This window comes from Pseudopipra pipra, chromosome 13, assembly GCF_036250125.1.
Source record: "Pseudopipra pipra isolate bDixPip1 chromosome 13, bDixPip1.hap1, whole genome shotgun sequence".
Lineage (NCBI taxonomy): Eukaryota > Metazoa > Chordata > Aves > Passeriformes > Pipridae > Pseudopipra > Pseudopipra pipra.
The window spans coordinates 18,604,413-18,631,759 of NC_087561.1; the positions used below are offsets into that span (position 1 = coordinate 18,604,413).

Consider the following 27,347-nt stretch of genomic DNA (forward strand, 5'->3'; position numbering starts at 1 on the left):
CACAGGATCATAGAATGTTAAGGGTTGGAAGGGACCTTAAATCTCATCTTGTTCCATCCCCTGGGCAGGGACACCTTCCACTAGCCCAGGTTGCTCCAAGTGCCTCCAACCTGGCCTTTGACATTTCCAGGGATGGGGCAGCCACAGCTTCTCTGGGCAACCTGTGCCAGGGCCTCAGCACCCTCACAGCCAGGAATTCCTTTCTAATATCTAAACTAAATTTCCCTTCTTTCAGCCTGAATCTGTTCCCCCTTTTCCTGTCACAGTTATTGATGAACAGTTCCTCTCCAGCTTCCCTGAAGCCCCTTCAGATCCTGGAAGGGGCTCTGAGGTCTCCACACAAGGATCATTCAGTCCAGCTCCTGGCCGTGCACAGACACCCCAACAATCCCACCCTGTCCCTGAGAGCGTTGTCCAGACGCTCCTGGAGCTCTGGCTGCCGTGGTGCTGTGCCCACTGCCCTGGGGAGCCTGGGCAGTGCCCACTGGGAGCAGGTCTCACCCCACACCATCCCTGCAGTGCCCCGGAGGGAGCCCACACCGGCACAGCCCCCTCCAGAGCCCTGGAGCCAGGTGGTCCTGCAGTGATGGTGCAGGGCCTGGATTCGAAGCCGTGTGAGGGCACTGAGGGCACTTGGTGTGTTCAGCTGGAGCAGAGGAGACTGAGGGGAGACCTCAGTGCAGTTCCAACTGCCTGGGCAGGGGCAGAGGAGGGGCAGGGACTGAGCTCTGCTCTGGGGGGACCAGGGACAGCACCCAGGGAACGGCTGGAGCTGTGCCAGGGCAGGGTCAGGTTGGATCTCAGGAAAAGGTTCTTCCCCCAGAGGGCACAGGGTGTGGCTCTTAGGGCTGGGCCTGTGCAGGGCTGAGGGTTGGACTTGATGATCTTTGTGGGTCCCTTCCAACTCGGCACATTCCGGGATTCTGGGATCCCGGCTCCCTCCCACACCGTGGGTCTCTGCAGTGGGACCGGGAAGGCGGCGGAACGCTGCTGTCGGGCGCGGGGGACGCTGTTCCGGCGCACGACCGGCGCCGTTACCGGGTGGCGCAGCTGGCGCTGTCAGTCGCGGCCCAAGATGGCGGCGGCCGGGCGCGGATGGAGGCGCTGGTGACCGTGCGGAGACTCGCCGCCGTCTGTACCATGGTGAGCGCCCGCACGACCCCGGGGGGGCCCAGAGCAGCCCCCGAGGGGCGCCTAGCCTGCCCGCCGCGCGCGGCCGCTGGGCGATCAGCGAAAGCGGCTAAAAGATATTGTTAGGGCAGGCCCCGCCGGGCCCGCGGGCTGAGGGGGGTGAGGAAGGTGTATGGTGTCTGGAAAGTGTGACGGAGTGTGAGGGGGTTGAGGGCGATGAGGGCCAGGTGAAGGGTGTGTGAGGGGTGAGGGGGGTGTGAGGACTGTATATGGGGTCTGGGGGCTGTGTGAGGGGGGTGTATGGGGTCTGAGGGGGGTGTGTGAGGTCTAAGGGGGGTGTATGTGATCTGAGGTGGGGGTGTGAGGTGTGAGGGGGTGTATGGGGTGTGAGGGGGTGTGTGAGGTGTGAGGGGGTGTGTGAGGTGTGAGGGAGGTGTTTGAGGTCTGGGGACTGTGTGAGGGGTCCCGGCGGCTGAAGCGGGGCGGCTGTGCCGGGGAAGGGCCGGGCTGAGCCGCTCCGGGTTCGCAGGGATTTGGGATAATCTGCCCCGAATCCCGGTTGGAAAGGTGCGGGGTGGGCACGGAGCACCCAGGGATCAGGAGTCATCCCTCCCGAGGGGCTGTGAGCAGCCTCCCGGTGCCACAAAGGGTTTGGGGCAGGTGGAGCTTTCTTTGGGAGGGAAGAGGAATTCTGGAGCGCTGATTCCCCTCGTGTGAGCGGAGCTCGGTGTGACGCTGAGCTCGGGGTAAAGGTGGTTTTACTGGTTGGTGCGGGCTCTGCAGTCACTCCCCGGGGTGCCCGGGCCGGGGAAGGTGGCTCCTGGGGGTTGTGCAGAATTCCTGGTGGAGTCCGTTGCTGTGTGAATGGAGCAGCAGTGCCGGGTGTGCACCGGGGCACGGCTGAGTCGCACTGAAATGGTGCAGCTAAAGGTGTCCCAGAGATCCTACCCCTGGGAGGGGGCCGGGCTGAGCTGGGACAGGGGCTGAATCCCTGGAATCCAGCGGGGGATCAGCCTAGGGGGGTCAGGTTTAGTAGGATTTTCATAATCCCACATTATAATTGCTCCAAGTGCAGGATTAGATCCCCTTTGGGTCAGCAGCAAACTGCAATCCTGGGAGGGACTCCTGCACTCCAACTCACTGATTTCACCCCTGTAAAGGGTGCAGGGTCCTCCTGTTCCTTTCCCACTGATTCCCAGTTGAAGTCCAGACCCAGCTGAACCGAGCCCCAGGACAAACTGGGTGTTTGCAGTTTCCCGGTAATGCTCTGACCAAGAGAGGTGAATCTTTCCTTCTCAAAGTTCTGGCAATGGATACCTGACTGGAAGGTTTTGGGACAAGACTTCCCAGAACTTCCCTGATCTCACTCGATGGGTTTTTGAACATAATTTGTATTTTTAATTGCCCATCACAGACATGGGTGAGACTGAGGCCACCAGGGGTGCCTGAACCGTGACTGTGCTGGGCAGTTCTGCACCCCAGGGTGATTGGCTCAATCCATGGAATATTTGGGGTGCATTCCTGAGATCAGGTGACTGAGCCTCAGATTAAGAGGGCACATGTGAGGCAGTGCCTTTCCCTGGGGTTGAGCAGCCGAACCTGAGCACATTCCAGTGGGATTTGTTTGCAGAGGCTCTGGCTACACACAGCCAACTTTGGAGTCGTTTTTGCTGCTGTGCTTGCTCTGATTTTGATTGAGATGAGGGATGGAAGCTGAGCAGGTGCTTGTACCCCCCAAGGGTCCTCCTGGAATGCCCTGGGGAGGTTTTTCCAGGAAACTTTCCAGTGTTGCAGCTTTGGGGAGGCAGGTTCTGCTCACTTTATTTTGAGTGGAGAAGTTACTGTTTCTCTGCAGAAAATGCTGGGCAGTGCTGCCAGCACTAAATAATTGTATAAAACTGGCTTCCACATTTCTTCTGGATCTGTTTAATCAAAGGCTGTGGTATTTTCAGCACCAGTTTTAGGTGGATGTGTAGCTTGGCTAAACTCACTGTCCATATTCCCATTTTTAGTTCGGCTGGCCCAGGAAAATGAAGGCCTGGGTGCTGTATTTTAAACCTGAATCGGTTTATTTGCATCTATTTCTGTTAATGTCAGCAAGTAAAAATACTGTTTTGTTTGCCATAAAGTGAATATGAAAAACCTGAGTCTTCTTCATAAAAGCATTCAAATCCATGGACAAAGTCCCTTTGGGAGGCTGCTTTCTTCAGGATTGTGCCAATTTATAGTGATGGGACAGTACTTCACATGATTTTTTTAGTAAAATTTGCAGGTTTTACTAGCAATTCCAGTTACCATGTGTGCTTCAGGCTGGAAAAGTGCCACCCAGGCTGTGACAGTGTCAGAGCCCTCAGCATCCCAGGAACTGCTGTTCTTGCCCTTGCACCTCAGACACTCAAGTCCTCTACAGCATCTCTTTCCAAATTAAATCAGTGCCTGAACTCATTAGCAGACAGTATGAGGTTTAACTTTAACCATATCCCCCGTACAGGAGCCCCCAGGTTTCAGTGGGATCAGCTCTCAGTGCCTCGGGATTGTTGCATTTCCTTTCCAGTGATTTCACATCCCTGTGGCAGCCTCAGCCATGTGAAGATGGGCAGCTGGGAGGGAGCCCTTGTCCATGTGGCTCTGATTCACTGCTGGGGAGGCTGTGGCACCACATGGAAAACACATCCAACAGGAGCTACCGACAGGACTCTGCCTCCTGCTCTGCCTCTTCCCTCCCTTTGGGTCCCACCCTTATCTTTACCAGGGGCTCTGGGAGTTCTTCTTTCTGTTTGTAAGCAACTGCAAAATCAAGTGGGAGAGAGAAACACTACTGAGGCAGGAAAATTGTGTGGTTCTTGTTTCAGAACTGTTTCAAGGTGGTGTCTGTGCAAGGCTGTGCTGTCCTGTGGTCATGAGCAGGTGGGAATCCTCTCCTGGCTGAGGACAGAGAGCCAGGACGGCTGAATTCCCATGGCCTGACTGCACCACCTAACCCAGAGTGTGTCTTCTGTGCTCTGAGGCAGTTGGAGAAAGTAGTTTTGTAGTCAGAACTTGGGATTGTTTGTTGCATTGACAAAACTGGTTTTTTGTTGGAGAAGCAAACCAGAATATGAGGATGGAGCAAGGGGGGGAGAGAGATTTCGTCTTGTCCTCTCTGCCAGCTTGGGAAGGGTCAGCAGTGAACTGGTACAGAAATATTGTTTCTTGGGAGGCAATTAGAGCCACTTCCCTTGGGTTCATGGCTAATTGTTTGTTAAAGCAGTGAGTCATGCTTGAAGAGCTCCAAGCCAGGGTACAAATTGGTGTAGTCTTATATTCTCCTCTGAATTACAGCAGTGGGGACATACTGAGGAACTCAGTGCTGGAGAGGAGCTGCATCCCTTGTGAGTGATCCATTTGCATTGCCACCTGGATAATGGGCACTGCTCCATCCAGGAGGGTGCCACTGCTGGATAGTGTCACCTCACTTCACCTGTGTCAGTAGAACTTTGGTTTGACTTTATCAGACAAACAGCATTTATAGCATTTCCATTCCTCCCTGAGGAAGGGGAAAGCAGGGAGGATACAGGCAGAGCTGGCTCAGTGTGTTTCCAGCAGTGCTCTGCTGCTTGGTTCACTTGGGAAGCTGAAAGGAACAAAATTCATCTTTGCACTTGAAACCCAGCTTGGGAATAACCTTCTTTGTTTTAGGGGGAAAAACATATGGAACCCTCTGGAAAGCAGTCAGTAGGTCAGGCATGCAAGGTTTTCCCACACTGTCTGTGCTTTGGTTCAGTACTGTGTGTGAGGGCTGGTTATTGCTGCATTCTCTGGATTTTGGTGCAGCAGTTTGGAGTGGAAGCAGAGCAGCCAGTCCGCAGTTACCAACCAGCTCAGGTGGGCAGGTGCCCTTGGAATGAGCTTTGGGATTTTACAGGAGCCTCAAACTACTGCATGGGTGAGGTTTGTCTGCAGTTCAGTGTCTGGTTTTAGCCCAGATTGCCAATAAACCTCTCAAATGTCGTGACTTCACTGAGCTCCTCAACGTGGTGTGCCCTGGAGAGCTGAGGGAACTGAAACATTGAAACTAAACATCAGTTGTACTGGGAGGCCTCTGCTACAGAGCTGGGACAGGTTAAAAATGGAGTGGGAATACCTGGGGAAAGTGCTGCAGTAACAGAGTGGGGGTCGTTGAAGAGGTACTGTGTTACTGAAGCTTTCTTGTTTCATTCTTTAATCAGGATCTAGAGCAGATGCTTTTAAGGCATTGAATTAACATGTTTACATGCAAGTAGCTTAGTATCTTGTTCCTGTAAAAAAATAAGTAGCTTTCAGTGCTTGCTCCAACAGGTATCAGTTTGGGAGGTTCCTGGACTTGGTGCCAAAATAAAGGGCAGCACTGCAGATCACTGGGGTTTGTGTCTATGGGGTACTTTGTATTTTCAGCTCCTTTCCTAGTGAATACTGAAAGTGGGCTTGTAACACAGATGGGGACAAAGTTTGTTAGAATAGGACAAGGGGAATGGTTTTAAACTAAAAGAGGGTTGATTTAGACTAGATTTAAGGAAGAAATTCTTGGCTATGAGGGTGGTGAGGTGCTGAAATGGATTTCCCAGAGAAGCTGTGGCTGCCCCATCCCTGGAAGTGTCCAAGGCCAGGTTGGATGGGACTTGGAGCAACCTGGACTAGTAGAAGGTGTCCCTGCCTGTGGCAGGGGGTGGGACTGGATGGGCTTTAAGGTGCCTTCCAACCCAAATTGGGATTTCTCCACCGTGTCCTAGTTGTGAACATTCAGCTCCATCGATGGCCCCGGGTGTGAACTTTGCTCTCTGTACAACCTGGGGAATGTCTGGAGTTACAACCTGCTCATAAATCCGGGGTGTTTGGCTTTGCCTTCCCACAGCATCCACTTCCCCACTTCTTCCATCATTTTTCCTCCACAGTTTGATGTGTGAGGGTCAGGATAAAATCTTGGCAACTCCCAAAAGAACAGTGCTGGAAAACACTGGATTTTGGACAGCTGGGGATCTGTTTGGGTTTGTTCTTTTAGGGGCCTGAAAAGATGAAAAACATCTGAGAGCTGCAATAGCAAGACACCGACTGTGTGTGTTACTGGGGCAGTGAGAGGAGCCCGAGGTCAGGAAGGATCTGGCAGGACTGTTCTCAGGTGGATGGACTCCTGGGAACTCTGGAAATCTGGGATGCGGTGCCCAAGGAGGGGGAATGGGTTGCTTACAGTACCACAGTGAGACAGGCAGCAGTTCCTGTGCTTCCTACCTTTCCTCCAGCATGCTTTTCACTGGAGCCCAACTCTACTGTCTAATTTAAGAGCATGGAATGAGAGGATTTCCCAAGTGTCTGTGAGTGGCTGTGCCTTTGGGAGCTGTGGATCCTGTGGACCTTGCAGGACCAGCTCCTCATGGAATAAACGTGTGCATGGAGCTGGTTACAAAGCACCCTGCACTCATTTGTTTGAAACCACTCCAATTAAGGCTTCAGAGCAGTAAAGTGATTGGGAAATACAGCACTTTCTAGTTTCCCTATGGTCTCCATGCCATTGCAGCAGCCAGAGTGTGCTCTGTGAGCTTCCCTCCCTGTGGACAATGGGAAGCTTCCCTGTGCTTGTGCAGGTCAGGAAGGTTCTATGGCACTGGGAAGCATGGAGTTTTGGCAAGTCTGACACTGGTACACCTGCTCCTTTCAGGATTATCAGTGTGTTCACCTGCTTGTGCAGGCAAAGTGCTGGAATCCAAGGTTCACTTTACAGGGATTTGTTGTGCCTGGGATGACAGCTTTCCTGGGCACATGAAAAGGGATCGTTGCAGACCCTGAGCTCACAGCTCTTTATCTGACTTCAGTGCTACGCAGCCAAGGAGTTCTAAAAGATGGGGGAGCAGCACCTGCTCTGTGTTTGGAGAACCATGACAGTATGTTCTGTAAACTTGGAGCAATACAACCCCGATCTGCTCCATTTCCACTCCTCTACAGGGTGATTTCAACAGTCCTGGAGCTGAGCAATTATCGGGGTGAGTACAGCAAAGCCAGTGCAGGCAGACTCTGAACTGCACCATCTCGTGCAGGTTCTGCCCTGAGAGGTTTGCAGGAGCTCTGCCTGGGCCTCCTTGTTCTTGTTTTGCCTTTTTGGTTTGTTTATTCACTCTTTCAGAGCCGCTCCTCAGACATGCAGTGTGTTTAACCAGCTCTTCTAACCTCGGGGCTGTAGGAGGGTGTCTCTGCAGCCTTTCTGCACATCCTGGAAGCTGCTGCCCAGCTTTTTTAAGTGCTAAATCTGATCCTGCTCTGATTTGTTAAAAGAGTCAAATGTCTAATTAGAGATCTCAGCAGGACTTGTGTACACTGAAATCTCTTAGATATTTTTCCCTTTTTTGCCTTTCTTTAAGGAAAATGTCTTTTGCAGGCAGGTGCTCAGTGGGAAGAAGCTGTTCCAGCCCAGAAGCTGAGTTAGGATGGTGCTGAGTCCAAGCTAATATATCCCAAGGGATTTTTATTTCAACACCAGTGATGCTTCACAGGTTCTGAGTGTGCCTCCAGCCCCAATCAAAGGTTACAGATACCCAGAATTTTTGGGAGATACATCCAGATTTTAAGAGTTCTCTTCTGCAAGTCTCCCACTGTCTACAAATGAACTGTAAATGGAGCATCTAAAATGCTTGAGTGCCCCAAAGTAAGCACAGCAACCTCTTATTTTGACTTCCTGTAGATTTTATCGGGGCCATTAGTATTGGAAAAAGATCAGACTGTAACTTTGTAGTTGTATTGTTCTCCCTGCTTTTAGAACCATCCCCGCGGCTGCAGAGGCACTTGGAGAGCAGCAAAAAGCAGCTACTTAGGACTGGAAGTGGGAAGTCCTTCCAAGGGGAAAAGTGTTAGTTCAGGGTAAAACATTTTGACATAAGGTTGGAATAATAGTCCAGTAATTCTCAGCCAACTTTTGTGGTCCAGCAGGATTTCACTGAAGCTTAGTCAGTCATATTGCTAAGAAGGGGAAAAGTTGTAACTTGAAGCAAGAACCATGTGGATGCTGGAAATGTGGATTTCTCAGCTGACAGCAGCCCATGTTCTGAGCTGTGGAGTTGTTATTAATCACTCCCTGTTCATCTGTACCTTCACAAGAATGTTGGTTGTAGATGTGCAAAGTACCAGAAGGTGCAGAAGTTTGCCTGTGGCACCTGGAAGAGATGCATTTCTCTTGACTCCCCAGATAAAAAAGGTAAATTTTCATCCTATGGCCACTTGCCACTTTGCTGAGATTTTATTTCTAGATAATAATGCGGTTTTTCTGTTTCTACAGTTGTGAAGTGTGGATTGTTTCTTATGAGCAAATATTCCTGTGACCTGAGGCAGGTGGAAAAATCTTTCAGCTGGGGTGGGAAAATGGGCATAGAACACCCCTCAATCAGAAAATAAGCTGCTTTTTAGGCTTCATTATGGCAAGATGTGGTTCATGCTGCACTAGATTTCATCTCCACTTGGTTAATTTGCAGATTAACTTGCTAATTGCAGATTAACTTGCAAAGATCACTGGTGGTGAGTGGCTGGCTCCAGTTCTGCCCCTGACTCACAAAGCTGATGTGTTTCCATCAAACATGGCCGTAAAGGAGTTCCCCCCTCTCCATCCTTGTTGCCCCACTCAGGGCAGTTCTCCTGGACACTGACCCCCCCTGAGGAATCATGGAGACTTCTGCAGTGTCATTTTTGACATGGAATGCCAGGCATGTGCATTTCCTGGAGCTTCTTCAGTGTGTCACGGATTTAAAGTGCAAATTTGCATCTTCAGAACTAGTCCCAATGAGTTGGTGATTTTTTTGATTCCTCCCACAGCTGCTATGATTCCTGTTTTGGGGGTTTTTTTATGATTTGGGGAGGCTAATTTAAAATATTCTCTGAGAAAGAACTTCAGAATCACCAAAGGATGGAATGGTTTGGGTTGGGAGGGACCTTAATGCCCATCTCATTCCATCCCCTGCCATGGGCAGGGACACCTCCCACTATTCCAGGCTGCTCCAACCTGGCCTTGGACCCTTACAGGGATAGGGCATCTACAGCTTCAAGGTAAATAATACCTTAATTAGCATTTAATTTGTTAAGGAAACCTTAATTTTTTAATTTTTTAATCTGCCCCTACAGTTGATTCACCCAAATTTATAAAGTTTGGGCAGCAAATACAAGGAAACACTTGGTAAAAACCCACCTGTCACTTGATGGGTTGGATGGGTTGGGACATGTGGGGTACAAGTTGGTGGCTTAATTGAATTGCAACCCTGGTTTGTGGTAGGTTATTGTTTATAGCACAGATTTATTAAAAATTGCAATTCTTCTGCTTTAATTTCATTGTTCACATCTTTATTCCGTGTGTTGCTTTCCAGGCTGGAGTGTTTGGGCTGTCTGGTTTCACTGGTTCTCTGGAGTGTGGTCTCTCCTTTAATTGGCTGCTTCTCCAGTGTTTCTTTAACATAAAATTGGAGACCACTGAGGAAGGGAGAAAACTGTTCAGAGAAACTTCAGCTGAACTTCCCAGCACTGCAGGTTTTACACATGTCCCTTCTCTGATCTCAAACGTGCAGGATGTCAGAGTCAAGGAATATCAGTTCCCTTTCCAAGAATGACAGTTCTCCAAACCCAGTGTCACTTCTTGTGCATTTAATGGAGTTTTGGTTCCACTCTGCTGTTACCCCAGGGTGGAGCTGAGCACTTGGAGAGCCCCATCTCAGGAACTCTTCCTTGCTGATGGTTGTCCCTATATCCAGGTTTGGGTTGGGGTTTGGGGGGGAGACAGTGGAGGTAAAAAGAGCTCTTGGGAAGCAGGGAGTGGATGGAGAGAAACAAATGAGAGGAGCTGCTTGAACTGGCACTGATGCCTCAAAAAATTGGGTGTAATTGCTGCTTGTGCAGAGCTGTGCTTGTAAATCTGTCAGCACCTGGTGAGGGCTGTGTGGGTTTTATAGTCCCAAATTTGAGCCTGTCTTGTTTTCTGTCTGGTTTGATGTGTGTAAGTCACTGTAAAAGTACAGTTTCCACTCCTCCTGTTGAACTGGATTATTTCCTGGTTTCTTTCCCGTCTCTTAGAAAATTTTAAGTTATTTCTCAATCCAGATGGAACTGCCTATACAGTCTCCACTTGTCTGTGGTTTATATTAATGGGGAGATGATTGAAATATTTGCTCAGCAATTAAAAGGCATTAGTAGCTTCAGGGAAATAGATGAATTGAGTTTTGCTGGACTGTAATTTTTGGTTTAGTGCTTTTCTGAGGTGTTTAAGAAGGATTTCTGTTTGCAGAAGGTTGTAGTTGGGGTGACTTGGGTATTTAAAACAGAATTAAGAGTCCAAAGTGTTTGGATTCTGCATGGAATGGTGGTAACTCCATAAATAACAGCACAGATGCAGCTCAGGGCTGTTGGAGGATCAGCAAGAATTAAAGAACAAACTGGAGAGAATGAGGGAAGGGACCAAATCCGAAGTGGGAGCCTGGCATGATGTATTGGGGGATGGAAAACGGAAAGAGATGCATAAACCACTTTGACTGTAAAAAATTCAAATTCAAAACAGAATGTTGGTGTGTTTTAGTGGTGGTTTTCTGTGCCAAGGAAACCCATATGGATGTGCAGTGGGATTTTTCAGTTGTATCTGAAATGACAAGTTCTATCCTCATTGTATTGCAGGAAACTCAAGGATGTGTCAAAATGCAACGTAAACTTAATTTACAGCCTTAAATTAAGCACAGCCACAGCACTTTTAGGTGATCTGAGTTTGTGTCTGAATAATAAAATTCTTATTTCCTTATTTCTTTTGTGGTTCTGTAATCATGCTTCTCTTGGCCAGAAACAAAGAGAAGATTACAGTATTTCTAATGTTAAGTGTCAATGAAGGCAAGATTTTTTCCAAGAATTCTTTGCACAGGATGCAAATAATAAAGAGCCACATCAACCCTTTTGTGCAGTTCACATCACACAGGTGTTTTTATCCCATAAAATAGCCTATCTGGTTTCTGTCCTTTAGGTTTAGAGGTTCTCTGTGTGTTACAAGTGTCTTTATTCTTACAGTGCACTCTTGGCTAAATGGAAGTTGGTGTTTCTGGGTCACCTGATGCTTTCAGTGAGAACAACTTCTTGTGTTAATTTTCAAATAAATTCACGTGTAGAAAACACTTTGTTACATCAGGCAGCTAATTCTGGCTTTGGAGTTGAGTTTTTAAATGAAACCTTGGTACCTTTATGAAAATAAAGCATCACATTGATTTCATTTTGAAGAACACAGCAAACACGAGGTGCTGTTTCTCAAAGGAAGTAACTTTGTGTTTCTATGTGAATTCTGTTGGATATTGTTGAGGAAGTTTGATTTTTCTCTAACACAAACATCCTGGTTTTTCGTAGGGCGCCAATGCCTCTGCTTTGGAGAAAGAGATTGGTCCTGAGCAGTTCCCTGTGAATGAGCATTATTTTGGCTTGGTCAATGTAAGTGAAATTCCTATGGTTGAAAAGCTCTTTTTTAATTCATATCCTAATTTGGAATTTAACAGGCTGGGATCTGCTGGGCAGCAGGACTTGTCTGCCCAAACTAACTGTGGAGAGTGTGGGTGTTGATCCAGAGCAGCACATCCTGCTGGGCCTGTGGCCCCTTTTACCAGGGAATAAAGGGAGTTAGTTCATAAGAACCGTGGTTCTGTGCTATCCTGTTTGTGATGGGAAAATCCCAATTTGGCACAACCCACTAGAAACAGGGATATTTCTGTTTGCTGCTGGGCTGGGTGTGTTTTGCTGAAAGCTGAAAGATGCTCAATCTCATCACACACCAAATAAGGGCAGTGTAGCTCCTAAGTGGTATTAATTGCAGCTCATTAGAAACCCATTTAATTGGCTTGTGGGTGGGTTTGGAGCAGTTTGCATTTGCAGACACCCAGATATCCAAACACATGGAATTCTGTTCCTTAAGGATGGTGTTAATGGCCATTCCAAAGCTGCTGAGGTTTGCTCCAGGAGGAGAAAAATGGAAGGCATGTCCCATTGTAACATAAATAGCAGGGTGTTGAATAGTGGGAGGAGGGAAAATAGCACCCTAAAAATACCCAGAATTACTATAACCACGGCTATTCTCTGATTTGAAGGACAAAATATGACTAATTGGGTTGTGCTCCTCGCACTCGGGTCCTTTAGGGGGAGCATTTCCATGCCATTGTTCTGCTGAGCTTTTTCCTGAGCTATTTCCAGTTCTTTCATGATTCTGAGCTAATTGGAGCATTTTAAAGAGTCTCATGGCTTCAGCATCAGTGCTCTTGAACTGCAGATAGAGTCAGGTGTGGGACTCGGGGACAATGGAGGCTTCCAAATTTGGTTTTAATAGTTATTTTCCTTTTGGGTCAGTGAGCTGAACCAGCCTGGCTGCAGTTAAACTGTAGCTAAAGCCACTGCAGGGGATCTGGGAGAAGGGACAGCCTGTTGGAATAATTTCTGTGTAATGAAGTGCAAGAGAGGGGGAACAATGTTGTCATTCCAGAATTTCATCTTTGTTTCATTTTAAGAACCCTCTATCTTAAAATAAGCTTTCAAACTTTATTTTTACATTGCACAAGTTCTTGGGCAGTTAGGTAATACTGACTCTAAATACAGGCAGTTTTAAGCAAACCCCCCCATGCTTTAGCATCTATTTACAATATTTATTTGTACCAGAGAAACCATGACCAAAAGCTTTTAAAATCTTTGTTCCTTTTTTTTTCATTTGTGTTTTAGGTCACATTAGACTTTACACACCATTGCTGTGTGTGATCTGTGCATGTGGCCCCAGGTTTGGAAATGTCCATCAGCCCACTTGGGCTGAAAACCTGGGGTTTGGGGCTCTGTTAAACTGTTACAGCCCTTTCTTTTTTTTCCCAGCCAGAATTTCTGACAAAGTTCAGGTCATGGTTGGAAAGATCTGATTGCTTTATACTTCTAAACACAAACTAGTTGTAGTTTAAGTGTGACACTGCTGGGTAATAGTGGTCATTTTTGGAGGACTCTCTGTAATACAGAGAGGGAGAGATCAATAATTGAGATATTCAGAAGTTTCCCAAGGCCCTGAAGTGCTCAGAGTTGGAAGGATTCTGTTCCAACATGAAAAAAGTCAGATTTGCTGGAATAAAATGCATCACTTGGTCTTGTTGTAAAGTACTTGGCAAGTTGTAAAATATCTGAAATGTTCAAGGAATAAAAGTTCTCCCACATTACTCTCTGTAAAGGTGGTAGGAAAGAGAAAATACTCCTTAGAAGGACATTTTAAAACCTAAATCATGCTGTGAAGTGAATTTTTCACCATATCACTTGGACTACTGTAAAACATCTTACTGGCAGGAATTTTTAAAACTGTTTGGATGGAATTTTAGTTCTTTAACTCCTTTAACTCTTCCCTTTAGTTTAGTTCTAACGATTTCTCTCCTGTGTGGGCAGCACCAAAGCAGGACATGTATAACCAGTTGAATTCATGCTTTTAGACAAGATTTCTCCCTGAATACAGCCCTGAAATCTGTTTTAACTCCTTGCACTGTAAACTTTTTTGACTTAAGATGCACCATCTTTTTTAAGATGCTCATTTCTTGTTCTGTCTCTTAATTTCCTGAGGTGATTATGGACAGATATAGCAAATACCTCACCTGAAAACAATAATATGTAATCAGACTTCTAGTAGTTTTGCCTGCATTGATATTCTTTTATGTTTTATGCAAATGTATTTAGCAAATTTAATTAGCATGACACTTATTTGTTTTTCTGGGTTGCTGACAACCATGTGAGTGAGGCTCTATCCTAATTCCTGTGTTTGCTCAGCTTGCATATTTATTTCCTCATGTCAATAAGTTGTAACTGTTGCTTCATGTGGTATAAATGCCTGTTAATGTAACTCTACCCTGTAACCTTTCCAGCTGTATTATTGACAGTGATTATTGACATCATTCTGCTGCAGGAACCACACCAAAGTTTTGGGCGCACTGGCTGGATCTCTGAGTACCAAAACAGTCTGTGCTCTGGAGTCACAGTTGTGTGCTTTTTTGGTTTCTTTAAACTATTTTGCTGTCATTTCTGGTTTATTTCAAGTGTTTTTGCTCTCATGCTCTTGAGATGCACAGTCTCTTTACCAGAGTGCCTGGGGACTGGCAGAGCCAGGGCCGGGTTCGGTCCTTTGGAGCTGCAGCGTTGGACAGGAGCTGGACAGTAACGTGCAGAGGAGCAGCTCCAAGCCCATGGTTTCGGGTGATAGGGTGATATCTCCCTGTGCCTCCTTCCCCAGCCCTGCAGCTGCCTCTGGAAGTGGTTATCTCAGGGGTGACACTGCCCTCAGACAGGGCAGGTGGGAACCAGCTGCTCTGCATTTCCTGGCTCAAAACAGTCCCTTATAGGCAGGAAATACTTATTTATTATATTGTTAGTTGATAAGATATGGCATTATTTATTTATTTTATTCTGTGTCCTTGGCACCCCTCCACAGCAGCATCTCCCTTCTCAGGATGAGCAGTGCTGTGTCTCCAGAACTTGGGATTTTGGGATGAGCCCTTAGCTACTTTTTGTGTGTATTCCCAATATCCCTGTGATTGTTGTCTTCTCTTACCAGCTGATAGAAGGCTCAGTCTTTCTCACCATCCCAATAAATGAACTCTGCCAAACAACTTCTCCAGTCTTACTCTGTGCTGTTCTTAATGAGCCACCTCTGTTATTCCTTTTTAACAGACCTGCTACAAATCTATTTATTCTCCTCTGTTCTGTTTTGACCAGTTTGGCAACACCTGCTACTGCAACTCAGTCTTACAGGCACTTTATTTTTGTCGTCCATTTCGGGAAAAAGTGTTGGCGTACAAAGTGCAGCCTCGGAAGAAGGAAAGCCTCCTGACCTGCCTCTCTGATCTCTTCAACAGTATTGCCACCCAAAAGAAGAAGGTGGGGGTCATCCCACCCAAGAAATTCATTTCCCGGCTGAGGAAAGAAAATGGTAAATGAATAAATAAATGGTTTTTAAGGTGTGTAAAATGTAAACACGACTCCCTTTTTGAGTCGAGGTTGAAGAGGTTTCTCGTAGGTTTTGCGGTGGAAATTTCACCTCCTCTGGGGTTGTCCCAGCACTGTGCTTGTCCTGCAGGGATTCTCTCCATGTCGTTGTTCCTGGGCTTGCTCAGGCCGTGCCCATGTGCCAGCATTCCAGTTATCCCCCCCGGCATGGTGTTCCCTGGAGCTGTGCTGCTCTCAGCACGCCCCAGCTCACTGCTCCAGCCTGGCCTGGGCTCAACTGGCGTCACGGACCCGGCCCAAGCTGAACTCTGAGGAGACGCAGCACTCGCGGGCTGCTCTGCCATTTGTGGCAGGAGAAATCCCTCAGGATGAGAACTAGTGGTTGTTTCCCAGGGCTGCTTGGTGAGGAAAAGTTCTGGATGTTGATTTATCATCTCTGCTTGAACTTGCAAAGATAACAGACTTACAGTGGGGGATTTTTGCCCCTTGATGGTGGACTTAATGAACTGCTGGCCAAGGGCAACACGTCTGAATTTCTTCGTTTCTCTCCCTCCCCGAAGGAAAGGAAAATAACTACAAAACCCCCCCAAACTCCAAGCTAATAATTTCCTTCAGTTCAATGAAGAAATTTCATTGAACTGAAAGAAATGAAGAAAATTCAGTTCAATGAGAAATGTCCAAACTAAGTTTCCTTAATGCTATTTTTCAGCTGTTTGTTGGTTGCAACCTGAGGATAAACCAAAAACCCTTTGTGAGAACAACAAAGTGCAGTTCTTCCAAACCTTCTCAATGTCCCCCCAGTTGTGTGACAGGGGAGAGCAGGGGCAGGGCGTGCCCTGATGGCCGAAAGCATTTTGCCTTGGCATTATGAAGGAGCTGTATTTTTTCATTCTCCTTGATCTCTTCCGTTCCAGAATTATTTGACAATTATATGCAGCAGGATGCACATGAATTCCTAAACTACCTACTCAACACTATTGCTGACTTACTCCAAGAGGAGAAGAAGCAGGAGAAGCAGAATGGGAAACTGCAGAATGGCAGCATTGAGAGCGAGGAGGGGGACAAGGCTGATCTGACGTGGGTCCATGAAATCTTCCAAGGGACACTAACCAATGAAACCAGATGTCTGAACTGTGAGGCTGTACGTTCAACCCCAAACCTCTTAGAGCTTCCCAGGTTCTGGAGCCTTTTCCCTAACGCTAAGCACCCTTTTTCATTTATTAGGGTAGATGAAATTGCACTCTCTCTATTAAAATATGGAGCATAGCCTATGTTAGGAGTGTGTCACCTCTGTGTTCAATACTCCTGAAGGTATGTTGCTCAGCAAAGCGTAGTGTTTTCCCTGTTCTCTTCCCTGTTCCCAGCCAGGCAGTCTCCACCTGGCTCATCCAAGCTGCCTTTTTGTCTCCTTGTTCTTTTCTGTGTCAGTGGTTGATAGTTTATGTTGTGTTTCTCCATGAGAGTTGCTCCCTCTTTATTTGACTCTGGGATGAACTGAGTTGCTGTTGGAATTCTTGGTGCTGGTCTGTGGGCACTCTGTTTGAGAGCAAAAGAAGTGCCATGAAATCTAGAATTAGAACCACACCACCTTCAGATCAGGAATTTGTAGTTAGTCATCTGCTCTCATTTAATAGTTCTAAAAAAATGAAAAACCCAGATGGGGAGAGGAAAAAAAAAGCAGAAGTGATTACAACAGAAAGGACTGTTCTTGGCATTTTAAATCTAAAGTTTTGGCTCTGTGGTGAAGAGAAGCTCTAAAAATGACATTAATAGGGTTCTGTATCAAGGATTTTGAAATGAAATGTGACTGTTCCACAAATGGAAAGATGGTTTTCCTCCCTGCTAACCCATTTAATTGAGGAGCCATCTGCCTGTTTCTGCCTTCCCTCTAAGTATTGACTGTTCCACTCTGAAGTGCAGCAAAAAGCTGTCCCAGTCTGCAGAGCAGAGTGGACTGTGGGGAAAGCTTCTCTGAGCAGTTAAAAACTTGGTTTTGCCAGTGAAATAATCAGATGTGCCTTGAAGCCTCAAGGGGGAGAGATGTTTTCTAAGAAAGGGTTTGCGGTTTGATTTTTTTGATGCCTTTTTTCCGTGGGTTTTGGGGTTTGGCTTGTTATTGATTTTTTTTTTTTTTTTAATATTCCTCTTTGTTTTTTAACAACACATCAGGTTATTTCTGCAGTTTCAGTTTACCTCAGGAAAGGACCTGTGTGTGTGTGTGCATACATCTTTTCTATCATTGAGGACATTGCACCATCCCAGAGATGGTTAAAAGAAACCTGCCAGTTCTAAACTGCTGTCAAATACCTCTTCTCCTTTTTTTTAAGGTTAGTAGCAAAGATGAGGACTTTCTGGATCTCTCGGTTGATGTGGAACAAAATACATCAATTACACATTGTCTAAGGTAAACGGGGTTATTTGGGAATGGGAAAAACTCCTGCCCTTGGTCAGGAGGAAATGGCCTGGTTTAGTTGCTCTATATGGTAAAATATTTTGGGTTTTTAGTGGGTTTTAGTAGCTAAGGAGCACTAGTGGTATGTAAGATTGATTTTCACTTTATTTTGTGGGCATTTGAATTTGCCACATCACACAGTCAAGTTTTATCAAAGCTAAACATGCTGTGTTTGGTTTCATCATCAATTCTTGATTATTTTAATATTGTTGCTGCCTTTCAGTTGCCTGCTCCTCGTGTTTAGGGGGAGGTTTGTTTTTGCTGATAGACATTTGCTCCATGTGTTTGTCTGTTACATCCAAGGCTTATCAGCTGCTTGGATACTGCATCCAGCATCTGCTCTTTAATAGCTGATAATGGCTGTGGAACTGCTGGGAGCTGGAAGATAATCCAGACTCGGGCTGGTTAATGGCTGTAGATCTGGACAGTTCATTTCTGCCACCAGAGAAAACATGGAATGGCTGCTGAAGGCAACAAAACTCAATCACCTTATTGCAGTTTCTTACCTTTCCTACTCAGAAAACAGGCAGTTAATACCCGAGGGGGTGATTTCCAGATTTTTCCAGCTGAACATCCCAGGACAAACACACCTCAAATGGGTTTATGAGCAATGAGAATAAAAGGAGCTTCATCTTCCATGTGTCGTTTGGGTTTTTTCAGCATTATCAGCAGTAACTTTTACCTGGATGGCCTGGAATATTCCTGCTCATCCCACTCCTCTCTCCTGTCCACAGGGGATTTAGTAACACTGAGACTCTCTGCAGTGAATATAAATACTATTGTGAGCAGTGCCGCAGCAAACAGGAGGCACAGAAGAGGTAAGGAAGGGGCAAATACGCAGCCTAAGAGGAGATGTTCTCTTAAAATGGGCAGTTGGTGGAAAAATGCACCTTGTGAAGTCAGTAGAAGGACCAGGTAAGGTTGTTTAGGTCTGTGTTTGGTGGGGAAGGGAGTAAGGAAAAGAGGAGAGACCAAGTAACTTTGTGGCGACCTCGTCAGAGGAATAAAGAGATTAATTTTGTGTGTCTCCCAGAAGAGTTTATATCTGGTGCTTCCAGACATTCACATTTTCCCCAGTTAGGATTAATCAGCTTAGAGCCCCTGCAAACCATCCCATCTGCTTTGTCTGTGAGCACTGGATAGAAAAAAATCTCATTTCTCACCTCACACTTGGTCACAGCCAGAGCAGCAAGACAGATTTATTGCATCTCTTTCTTCCCATTGATGTGATGAAAAATTGATGTTTTCAAGATAGCCAGTTGTCCTGCATTCAGGTGTCAGTTGTGTAGTTAATAATTCAGAGTAGATGTTGCACGAGTGAGGAAAAGCAGCATTTTGAAAAGCCGAGCAGTATTTTTTTAAGGAGCTTCCTCCTGGTGAAGCTGCTGTGGAGCCCAGCTCTGTGGCAGGTCCCTGCTAACTCCCTGTGCTCTGTTGGCCACGCTGTGGTGGTGCAGGATGAGGGTGAAGAAGCTGCCCATGATCCTGGCTCTGCACCTGAAGAGGTTCAAGTACATGGACCAGCTGCACCGCTACACCAAGCTGTCCTACCGCGTGGTGTTCCCCCTGGAGCTGCGGCTCTTCAACACCTCGGGGGACGCCACCAACCCCGACAGGATGTACGACCTGGTGGCCGTGGTGGTGCACTGTGGCAGGTGGGTTGTGCTTCCTGCCTGGCCTCGGAGTTTCAAAGGAGTCCGTCCCCCCCAGCATCATTTAACAACAGCCGTTTGTAGGACAGGAGCAGGCAAAGCGGGGGCTGAAAATAGCTTTGTTTTTAAAAAGTTTTCTGTCTTTTTCACTACTTTTTTACCGGTTGAAATTTTAATTTCTGAGTCTCGGGATTGGCATTTTATCAGCTTTCAAATATGGTGGCAATCCCGACCAGGATTATTGATAAACAAACTCTCCCAGAGTGGTGTTCTTTGTTGTTTCTGTGCTCTTACTTTGCTACAGTTCAGTCTTTAAAAACACAAAACTGACACAAAACCCTGAGCCTGCTTTCCAGGAAAGCTAAATGGAATCAAAACAAATCTTGGAAAAACACTTACTGAAAGAGAAGTAAGTTGCATTTGTCATTGAAGTTCCTTTAGAAGCTGGTGCCATCGTGTGGAATAAACTGTGCACTGCTGAGCTTTTAAAACAGCCTTGTTTCCTTCATCAAATTTGTGTTGTAGAGGCTTTACTTCTGGTTTTAAAAGCAAAGAGGAAAAAATTTTAAGCACTTGAGGAAAAAAGCACTTATGGAAAGCAAAAGAATTGTTGGTAAATGCCTTCTGGAAGGGTGAGTGTTGAAGTAACAAATGTTTTGAAGTATCTTTGTGAGGAGCAAATATAATCAATACTAATCTTGCATGGATTTAGTAGAGCTAAATATAATGACTAAATATGATATAGATGAGATAATTCTAAGGGATTTCTGTTCTGGTACAGTAGTTTTATTTAATCTTTATAATTTTAAGATTTCATCCTATGCATTTTCTTCCATAGTTCTTAATTTGCCATACCTGTACCTACACTTATATATTTTGATAATAGTGATTAATAATTCAGATGTATTAAATGACTTTGTTTTCTTTTCTCAAACCTGTTATGCCACATGGGGTTTTCGGGAGTCCTGTGACTCATCTGGTTTCAGTTCTTGCTGGGAACTTGCCAAAGCTTAGGATAAATGAGATTTTTTTAAATAACTGAGTTCTCAGAACTTGTTTTATATAAATATATATGCCCTTACAGTTTTACTTTTCATGTGGTTCCTCTAAACAAAAGAGTTTCATTCTGTGTTGGTAAATTTGTTTATCAATAATTCTGCAAGAACTGGAAAAGTACTTTCTCTTGCCTGAAGCTGGTATATTGGTTGTTTTAAAGCCTTATGTAGTTCCTAAGGAAAAAGTAAACCCGAAGAGAGGGAATATTTTGGTTTTCCACTGTATCCCTGGGCTGTTCTCTCAGGATTTGAGGTCAGTAAGGGGTAGTTTTCCATCCATGTAGTTTATTATCTCAGACCCCTCCCTTCTCAGGGCAGTCTGCCTGCCTTCACTCTTGGAATTAAGTCATTCTGTTGACCCTTCCCCTTAAGGTAAGAATTCAGGATATGGGCAGTGGGATTGGACTGGGAAACTGCTACCAGAAGAGTGGGAACAGCAGTCACAGAAAGGCACAGGTTAAACCACCCTGGGAATTAAAGAAATGCCTCCTGTGCAGATAAAATATCTCAGACCTGATTTAATTCAAAAGTTAAAATTTTTGAGCAGCAGTCACAAGACTCAGAGTGGTGAATGCAACAAAGCAGGGATTGGAATAATGGGTTTGAGTTGTGGGTTTTCTCTAAATACATGAAATTGTGTATTTTGATGATGTAGCAAGTCAGAAATTTAAATTCCAGCAATTTGGCAAAAATCTTCAGCCCCTGAACAGTGTTCTGGGTAACATCAGAGGAGCTGGGAAGTGCAGCTGTGACAGCAGTGGCTGGGATCCTGTGGGAGGACGGTGCTCCTGCCTTTGGAGGCACAGGAATGATAAGTTTTCCACCCTTTTTTCCTGGCAGTGGCCCAAACCGTGGACATTACATCACCATTGTGAAGAGCCATGGCTTCTGGCTGCTCTTTGATGATGACATTGTAGAGGTGGGTGCTGTGCCAGAGCTCTGAAATGCTCTGATTTCAGCCCATCTTTTGGGCTCCTTTTTGTCTCTGATTTGCATTTTATTCCTGCATTTAAGAGCTTCTCACATTTTTTTCCCAGTTTTCCCCAACAAATTGAAGTGTAGAAAAAATGTGAAAAAAAAAAAAAAAAGGCTTTGGGAGACTCTGGTGAGGTCCTGAGATGATACAAATGTTTGGGCTCAAGCAAATTTTTCCTTAACTTTTCTGCTGACATACCTGTAAAGGCTGATATCCACAAGATTTATATATCCACATATTTCACATAATTGTTAAGCAAATATCAGGCAGTAGAACAAATGGCACAGTAGAGCTGCTTTTTGTAAAGATGGAAATGTTTGCCTCTGAGACGTTGTGGTCAAGGTTGAGGCCTGATGGGAAGTGTTAAATAGGTGCAGGAAAAGCCTTGCTTGTGTTGAAATAAAAATGTGATAAATTCTCAGTTGTTTATTTTTGTTAAATCCTTGCTGAGCTTTGAGCATCAGGGGTGACTTCCCAGTGATTTGGGCTGATTGTGTAACCATCAACAGTCGCCTGTCTCCCATTTTTGTATTTTTGGGGTTATTTTCCTCTGTTTCTGTCATGAGCCAAGTACAGAATTGTGTCACCTCATTCTGGAAATAGTATTCAATATTTTTAAATCTTCTCCATCCAGGAAATAAACTTTGAATTTTAAAAGCAGATGTAAAGCAACCATCTTATTATTCTGTAATTGTTTTTTATGAGTCACTTCTGTGTTGTAGCTCAGCTTTTAGGACAAACCAGAATTTCTCTTTATCTGCAAACACTTGGCACTATTATAGATATGCCAAAACATGGCTCTGAAATGTGTGCTGTCACTGGGCAGGAAATCCAAGGAGCTGTCACAAGCTGGAATGTAGTTCCTCCCTCATGGAAAAAACTACTTTTTTCTTCCCCTTTATGTTGCTTTTCTAACTTTAATGGTGCCTTTCTTTTTTACAAGCTCATCTTTTATAGAGTTTATCTAAAATGCTGTAAAAGTAAAGCTCTTTGGAGACTTTACATTCTAGATGTGGCCACCTAGAAAACCAGACTCCTGAGTACAGATATTGCAGCTGAAAGAGAGCACAGGAGGAAGGTTTTCCCCCTTAAATACAGTTCAAAAGCTTTATTGCATTTTTGGCAAGTGATAGGAATGACTAGTTCTGAACTGCCAATGGGAAGTAGTTTATCCTGATTACCCACTAAATGTCAGCAGTGGGGAAGGCATATTTATTTGTCTATTAGGATCTCATTGGAAGGCCAACTCTCAATTAAATGGGAGATAGATGATAATCAAACATTCTGCAGCATATGTGGAAAAGCATCAAATCCAGGAGGCAAATCAGTCCAAGTGGGATCCTGTGCCAAGCAAAATGAATTGAGAAACCTGAGTTTCTCTGGCTAATCTCTGAATCTCTGGCTAATTTGACATGTTGTTGTTATTAGAGCAATTAAGTGATGCATCACAGGGACAATATTTACCTGACACGGGGAGGGAAAGGCTTCCATCCAGGGAGCTCTGCACATGGAGGGAAGGGAAGGAAGGGCTGTATGTCCTTGCTGATTTGCAGGAAGCATTTGAATGCTGTGAATGGTCTTCAAGAACTGCCTTTGGTTTAGAGAGCCAGCATAGATGTTTGGAAGTGAGCAAAGGGTAGTACAGCTCAGTTCATAGGAAACAACATCACTTTTAGTGCCATGTGAGGCTGCAGAACCCTCAGAGTAGTTGTGAAACCCTCCACTGGTTGTTACTCTAAAGCTGCAGCTGGTGAAACTCTGCTGTCCACACTCTGTGGTCAGCTAAGGAGGGGAAGAACAGTCTGAATAATCCTCTTCTAGTTCCACTGTGCTCTCTGTGGATAGTGAAATTAAAGAAGGAAGCCAGTTTTGCTGTGATAAAACTAAATATATCTGTGGGATGAATTGATCCAGATCAAGTGTTTGCCTTGCATTCAGAATGAGTGGTGGAAATAGGCTTGATTGCATGGCAAGTTGGTTGGCACTTAAAATAAAACAGGAGTTGCTAATGTTTGAGTTGTCTGCTAAATATATTGCAAGGCCTGAAGGATGTTCTTGGGTTGTATTTCTGTTAAGTGTGGCTCTAACAGTCTGTAGTAACGTTCTGTTAATAAATGGTGTGAAAATGCACACCCTCGGTGGGATGTCTGCTTCTCTGCACTCCCTCAGTGGAGAAGAGAAAAACACAAAACACCTTGGAGGGTTTTTTTCCCCCCCCCTCTCTTTTTTAAACAGAATGTGTTTAACAAAACTATTCAAGAGAGAATTTCTGCAGCTGCTGCACCTTCTGAAATCTCCCGTCTGTTCTTCTTGTGCTTGGACAGCCTGGGAAAGGCTGGGAAAGGCTGGGAGAGACTGGGAAAGGCTGGGCTCAGCTCACAGGTTGTTTGGCAGTGCCACTTAGAGCAACCAGTGCTGCTGAGGCTGCTGGGGATGCCAAAATCTGGTTAATGAGCAAGGATTTAACATTCTGCCCAACACATTCTGCAGCTAAGGAGGCTCCTGGGGGTGGCAGAGCAGAGTCCCTTTCTTTTAAGATGGAAACACAGGTTGGTCTCTGCTTCTCCCTCTCCCAGTCAGAGCAGGTATTCAACCCACAGCTTCTTGTATTTGGAGCATTTCTTTGCTTCCTCAGCTTAATATAAATATAATATTTAATATATAAATATAATATTTCTAGGGAAATATAATATATAAAGAGAAACTTTAGACTTGTCTCCCTTTAGGCCTCCACAACAAATTCAGGCTCCCTCAGCCTCTCATCTCTGTGGATCCAGAGTCCTGAACGTATTTTAGGATCTTTTTTTTACAGGTATTTTAAAATCCTCCCCCCCCCCAGTGCAGTGCTGAGCAACACAGGCCCCTGGGAGGGTTTTATTTCAGTGTTTTTCTCTCCCCTGACTGCAGATCCAACTCAGTAATCTGAAGCCAGTTGTTCTCAGGAACAGGATCAAGACATGTAGAACTTGCATTTTTGAAAGCCCTTTCAAATGCCCTACAGGCCTTGATGGTTGGAAAGAAAACCTACTTTTCTGCTCATAGTTCACAACTTAAAATATAAGCTGACCATTTAATTATATCAATAGGGCAGATAATTAATTCTTCTTAGAACAAGCCTTGTGATAATATTCCTGTAGACTCTGTGCCAGCAGATCCTAAGGAAGGAAAGCTCTCTTATGGCCAGAAGATCATAATTAGGTGAGATCCACAGATTTCATGGTGTAATTACCAGTAGCACTTGCAGGACTTCTTTACTAAAGAGGGTGACAATAGCTTTAAAATCTGGAGTTATTTTAGCTGAATGTTAGATCTACTCAACGTGTACTGTACAAAAATCTTCTTTGCTGCTCAGTAACGGCTTTTTTTTTTTTTTTTCATTTACATTGCAAAATATTCAGGAAAGGTGACAGCAGTCTGAATGAGAAAACAAATATAAAAATGTCATGTAGTCTTTTAAGGATACATTTTCCTGGATCCCTTGTTTTGTAGCCCAGCTTAAGAGTGCCTCCATTCTCTGAGCTTTATTATTTCATCCTGGTTTCCATTTTTTTCAGCAGTGAATGAGTTATGAAGTGGAGAACATGTTTGGTTGGATTCAGTGTCATTGTGTCAATACTGCTCAGCTTTCCAGCATCACCTCCAAGAACTGGAAATAACCCCTTGTCTGGGAAAGGGCTCCTTAGGGGGATGGTTTGACTGAAGCTAATTATAACTCTCATTAATTTTCAGAAAATTGATGCCCAGGCCATTGAAGAATTCTATGGGTTAACATCAGACATTTCCAAAAACTCAGAGTCTGGATACATCCTCTTCTACCAGTCACGAGACTGAGGCAAAAGGAACACGTGTCCAAGAAACAAAGGGATCAAGATATGTCCAAATGGAACATATTTGTGAGGGCAGGAGCAGTTCCTCGTTGTTGCTGTAGGGCCAGGACAGAGCCAGCAGGAGGAGGAAGGTCCCTCTCTGCCCTTTTTGGAGGATTAGTGCTGACTGCCATCACAAGAAGAGCTTTGTTCCAGTTTCCTTCCTGGGCTTTTTTCACGTGCTATCTTCCAAAATCCATATTACCTCTACTTGAAACCTGGCTGCTTGTTTGTCTATGAATGGAAGAAGAGATTTAAAAGTAGCATTGTAGAATTCTGACCATTTAATGTTGGCCTGAGGCTGTACCTTGGTTTCTGCCATCATGGTTTTTCTGTATTTTAGCAGAACGATTTCAATATTCAGTGTCAGCTGAAGGCATATTTTAGGATATGAACAGCAGCTGGTTGCTGGATATTTTTGGTGACTCAGACTTGAGAAGCAGTACAAAGCTAAGACATACTGGAAATGTCAAGTCTGTCATTTTTATAAAGCAAAGCAGACAAACCCCTCTCTCTGCAGCATTGTCAGCCTCCCGTTCTGCACTGTGTTGGGTTCAGAGAACACTAACAGCACTGCGCCTTTTGTATCCTGATTTGTACTCTCCTGTCTCTTCTGCAGAAGGGAGGGAGCTGTGTTCACCTCAGCCTTTGCTGTGTGTTGCTTTGGAAGCAGCAGTTTTGCCTCAAAGCCCTGACTCCAGGGGAGCAGAGCAGGTCCCTTTCGAGGAACATCTCTTGCTGTAGGAAGTTGAAGTTCCAGCATTTCTTGGAGCTGTTGCATAAACCAAAAGTGCCCTCATTCTGAACCAGAATCTGTTCCACATTTCAGTCAATTCCAAGCAAACTGGTGCATTTTGAATCTATGCTAATCCACAGAAACAGCACTAATTGGGAAGGGTTAACCAAGGGAAGCAGCATTTATGGAACTAATCCAAGTGTTCTTATGCTTCAAGGGGATGAACAGGTAAGAAGGAAAACCAACCCACCAACCCAGACATTGCCTTGTAAGTGTTCCTTGTCATTTGTTGGTAATCTGGGAATCATAACACCCCCTAAAAATGCTTCTGATTGTTTTACCTCTCTAGGCCTTGCTTAACAGGAGGAATTGCTGGTCTTTGGAAGACTGAAACAAGCAATTCCCCATCATGTGTGTATATATTATAATCTCAAGGATAACTAGAAAGAAAAGACTGAGGAAGTTTGTAAGAATTCTCAGAAAATCTGGTGCAAGTTTCTTGTTGAGAAGCCCTGTTGCAGTGCCAAAGCTTGTCACAGCTGGCTCTAAATACCAGTGGGAATGAGTGTGTTCCTGACTCCCCCTTGCTGGGTGACCCTTGTCCTGTGTGTGTGGCTATTCCAGCACAGCCCCTCCTCTGTCCTCCAGTGCTCGTTGTTCTTGAGGATATTTAACTTATGCAATTCTGTGGCTTGTACAGGATATTCACTGTTCTACCAAAACACTGTCCTCAGGAAAGCAGCATTTCACGTTTCTTGTGGTGACTTCGTGTGTCTGTTCCTTCCTCTCATGACCACAAATGTTTGGCAATTACCAATTAACTCCTGCCTTCAAACTGCAAATGAACCCTCACCGTGGTATTCCAGCTGGCTGCTGCTCTCGTTCTCCTGGCACATCTCCTCTTCCAGAAGATAAAATAGGGACACTGGGTTTTTTAATTATTTTTTATTATACAGAGTACTGTCATTTTGAGAGACACATTCGATAGCAGCAAACGTCCTTGTCATCTTGTTCCTATTGTGTGACAGTTGTTCCTGGCTAAGAGTCTTCTCCCCTTCTCCATACACAAGCTGTGAGTCCTCTCCTGGTGGTGCCACCAGGAGACTGTCATCACTAAGTCTTGCAAAAAATGAAAAAAAAAAAAAAAAAGAGAGAGCACTGAGTTAAAAATAATCTAAACAGTAAATACAAAAATTAATGTAGTACACTAGACATGTATTTTGTATATCTGGTGATACATTTTTACAAATGAAATACCTGACTGAGAGATAATATTGAAAGATATATACTATAGATTAAAAACTGTTAAAAGTGCACTTTTGCTACAGATTTATAAGGAGACTAAAAGGAGTTAAATGGGAAGAGAATGGTGTGATGTTGCTTCTGTAGAATAAATGACCCACCTCTCTCCAATAAAGGTCATGTATGATCAAATGCACATAGCTCAGAGGCTTTTCCTTGAATTCCAGTCTGAGGCAGAATTCCAATCCTTAACTTTTCCCACCTGGCAGAGGGATCCTGAC

At 45.0% G+C, this 27,347-nt stretch overlaps 1 protein-coding gene across 3 annotated transcripts; it reads left to right on the forward strand.

The window, feature by feature from the left end:
* Positions 1 to 937: 937 nt before the first annotated feature.
* LOC135421619 (ubiquitin carboxyl-terminal hydrolase 12-like) lies at positions 938 to 27,262 on the forward strand. 3 transcript variants are annotated; one of them, XR_010434126.1, is made up of 10 exons: positions 939 to 1,143; positions 11,491 to 11,571; positions 14,857 to 15,070; positions 16,002 to 16,228; positions 17,415 to 17,491; positions 18,274 to 18,357; positions 18,997 to 19,194; positions 21,087 to 21,165; positions 24,952 to 26,052; positions 26,174 to 27,262. XR_010434126.1 is itself a non-coding variant. In XM_064670224.1 (9 exons), the coding sequence occupies exons 2-9, from the start codon at positions 11,546 to 11,548 to the stop codon at positions 25,051 to 25,053; spliced, it is 867 nt and encodes a 288-aa protein (XP_064526294.1). In that variant the 5' UTR covers positions 938 to 1,143; positions 11,491 to 11,545; the 3' UTR covers positions 25,054 to 27,262. The 3 variants fall into 3 exon arrangements, 2 of the variants coding, with proteins under 2 accessions (XP_064526294.1, XP_064526293.1); XM_064670224.1 differs by having other exon boundaries at positions 938 to 1,143; positions 14,997 to 15,070; positions 24,952 to 27,262; XM_064670223.1 differs by having other exon boundaries at positions 24,952 to 27,262.
* Positions 27,263 to 27,347: the final 85 nt, after the last annotated feature.

What these genes read in the sequence shown, in the direction of transcription:
- LOC135421619 (XM_064670223.1), top strand. Translation starts at nt 1,096, where the DNA reads ATGGAGGCGCTGGTGACCGTGCGGAGACTCGCCGCCGTCTGTACCATG. An exon ending in GATGTCTGAACTGTGAGGCT is followed by an intron (nt 16,229 to 17,414) that starts GTACGTTCAACC and finishes CTTTTTTTTAAG; the next exon opens with GTTAGTAGCAAAGATGAGGA. An exon ending in AAACAGGAGGCACAGAAGAG is followed by an intron (nt 18,358 to 18,996) that starts GTAAGGAAGGGG and finishes GTGGTGGTGCAG; the next exon opens with GATGAGGGTGAAGAAGCTGC.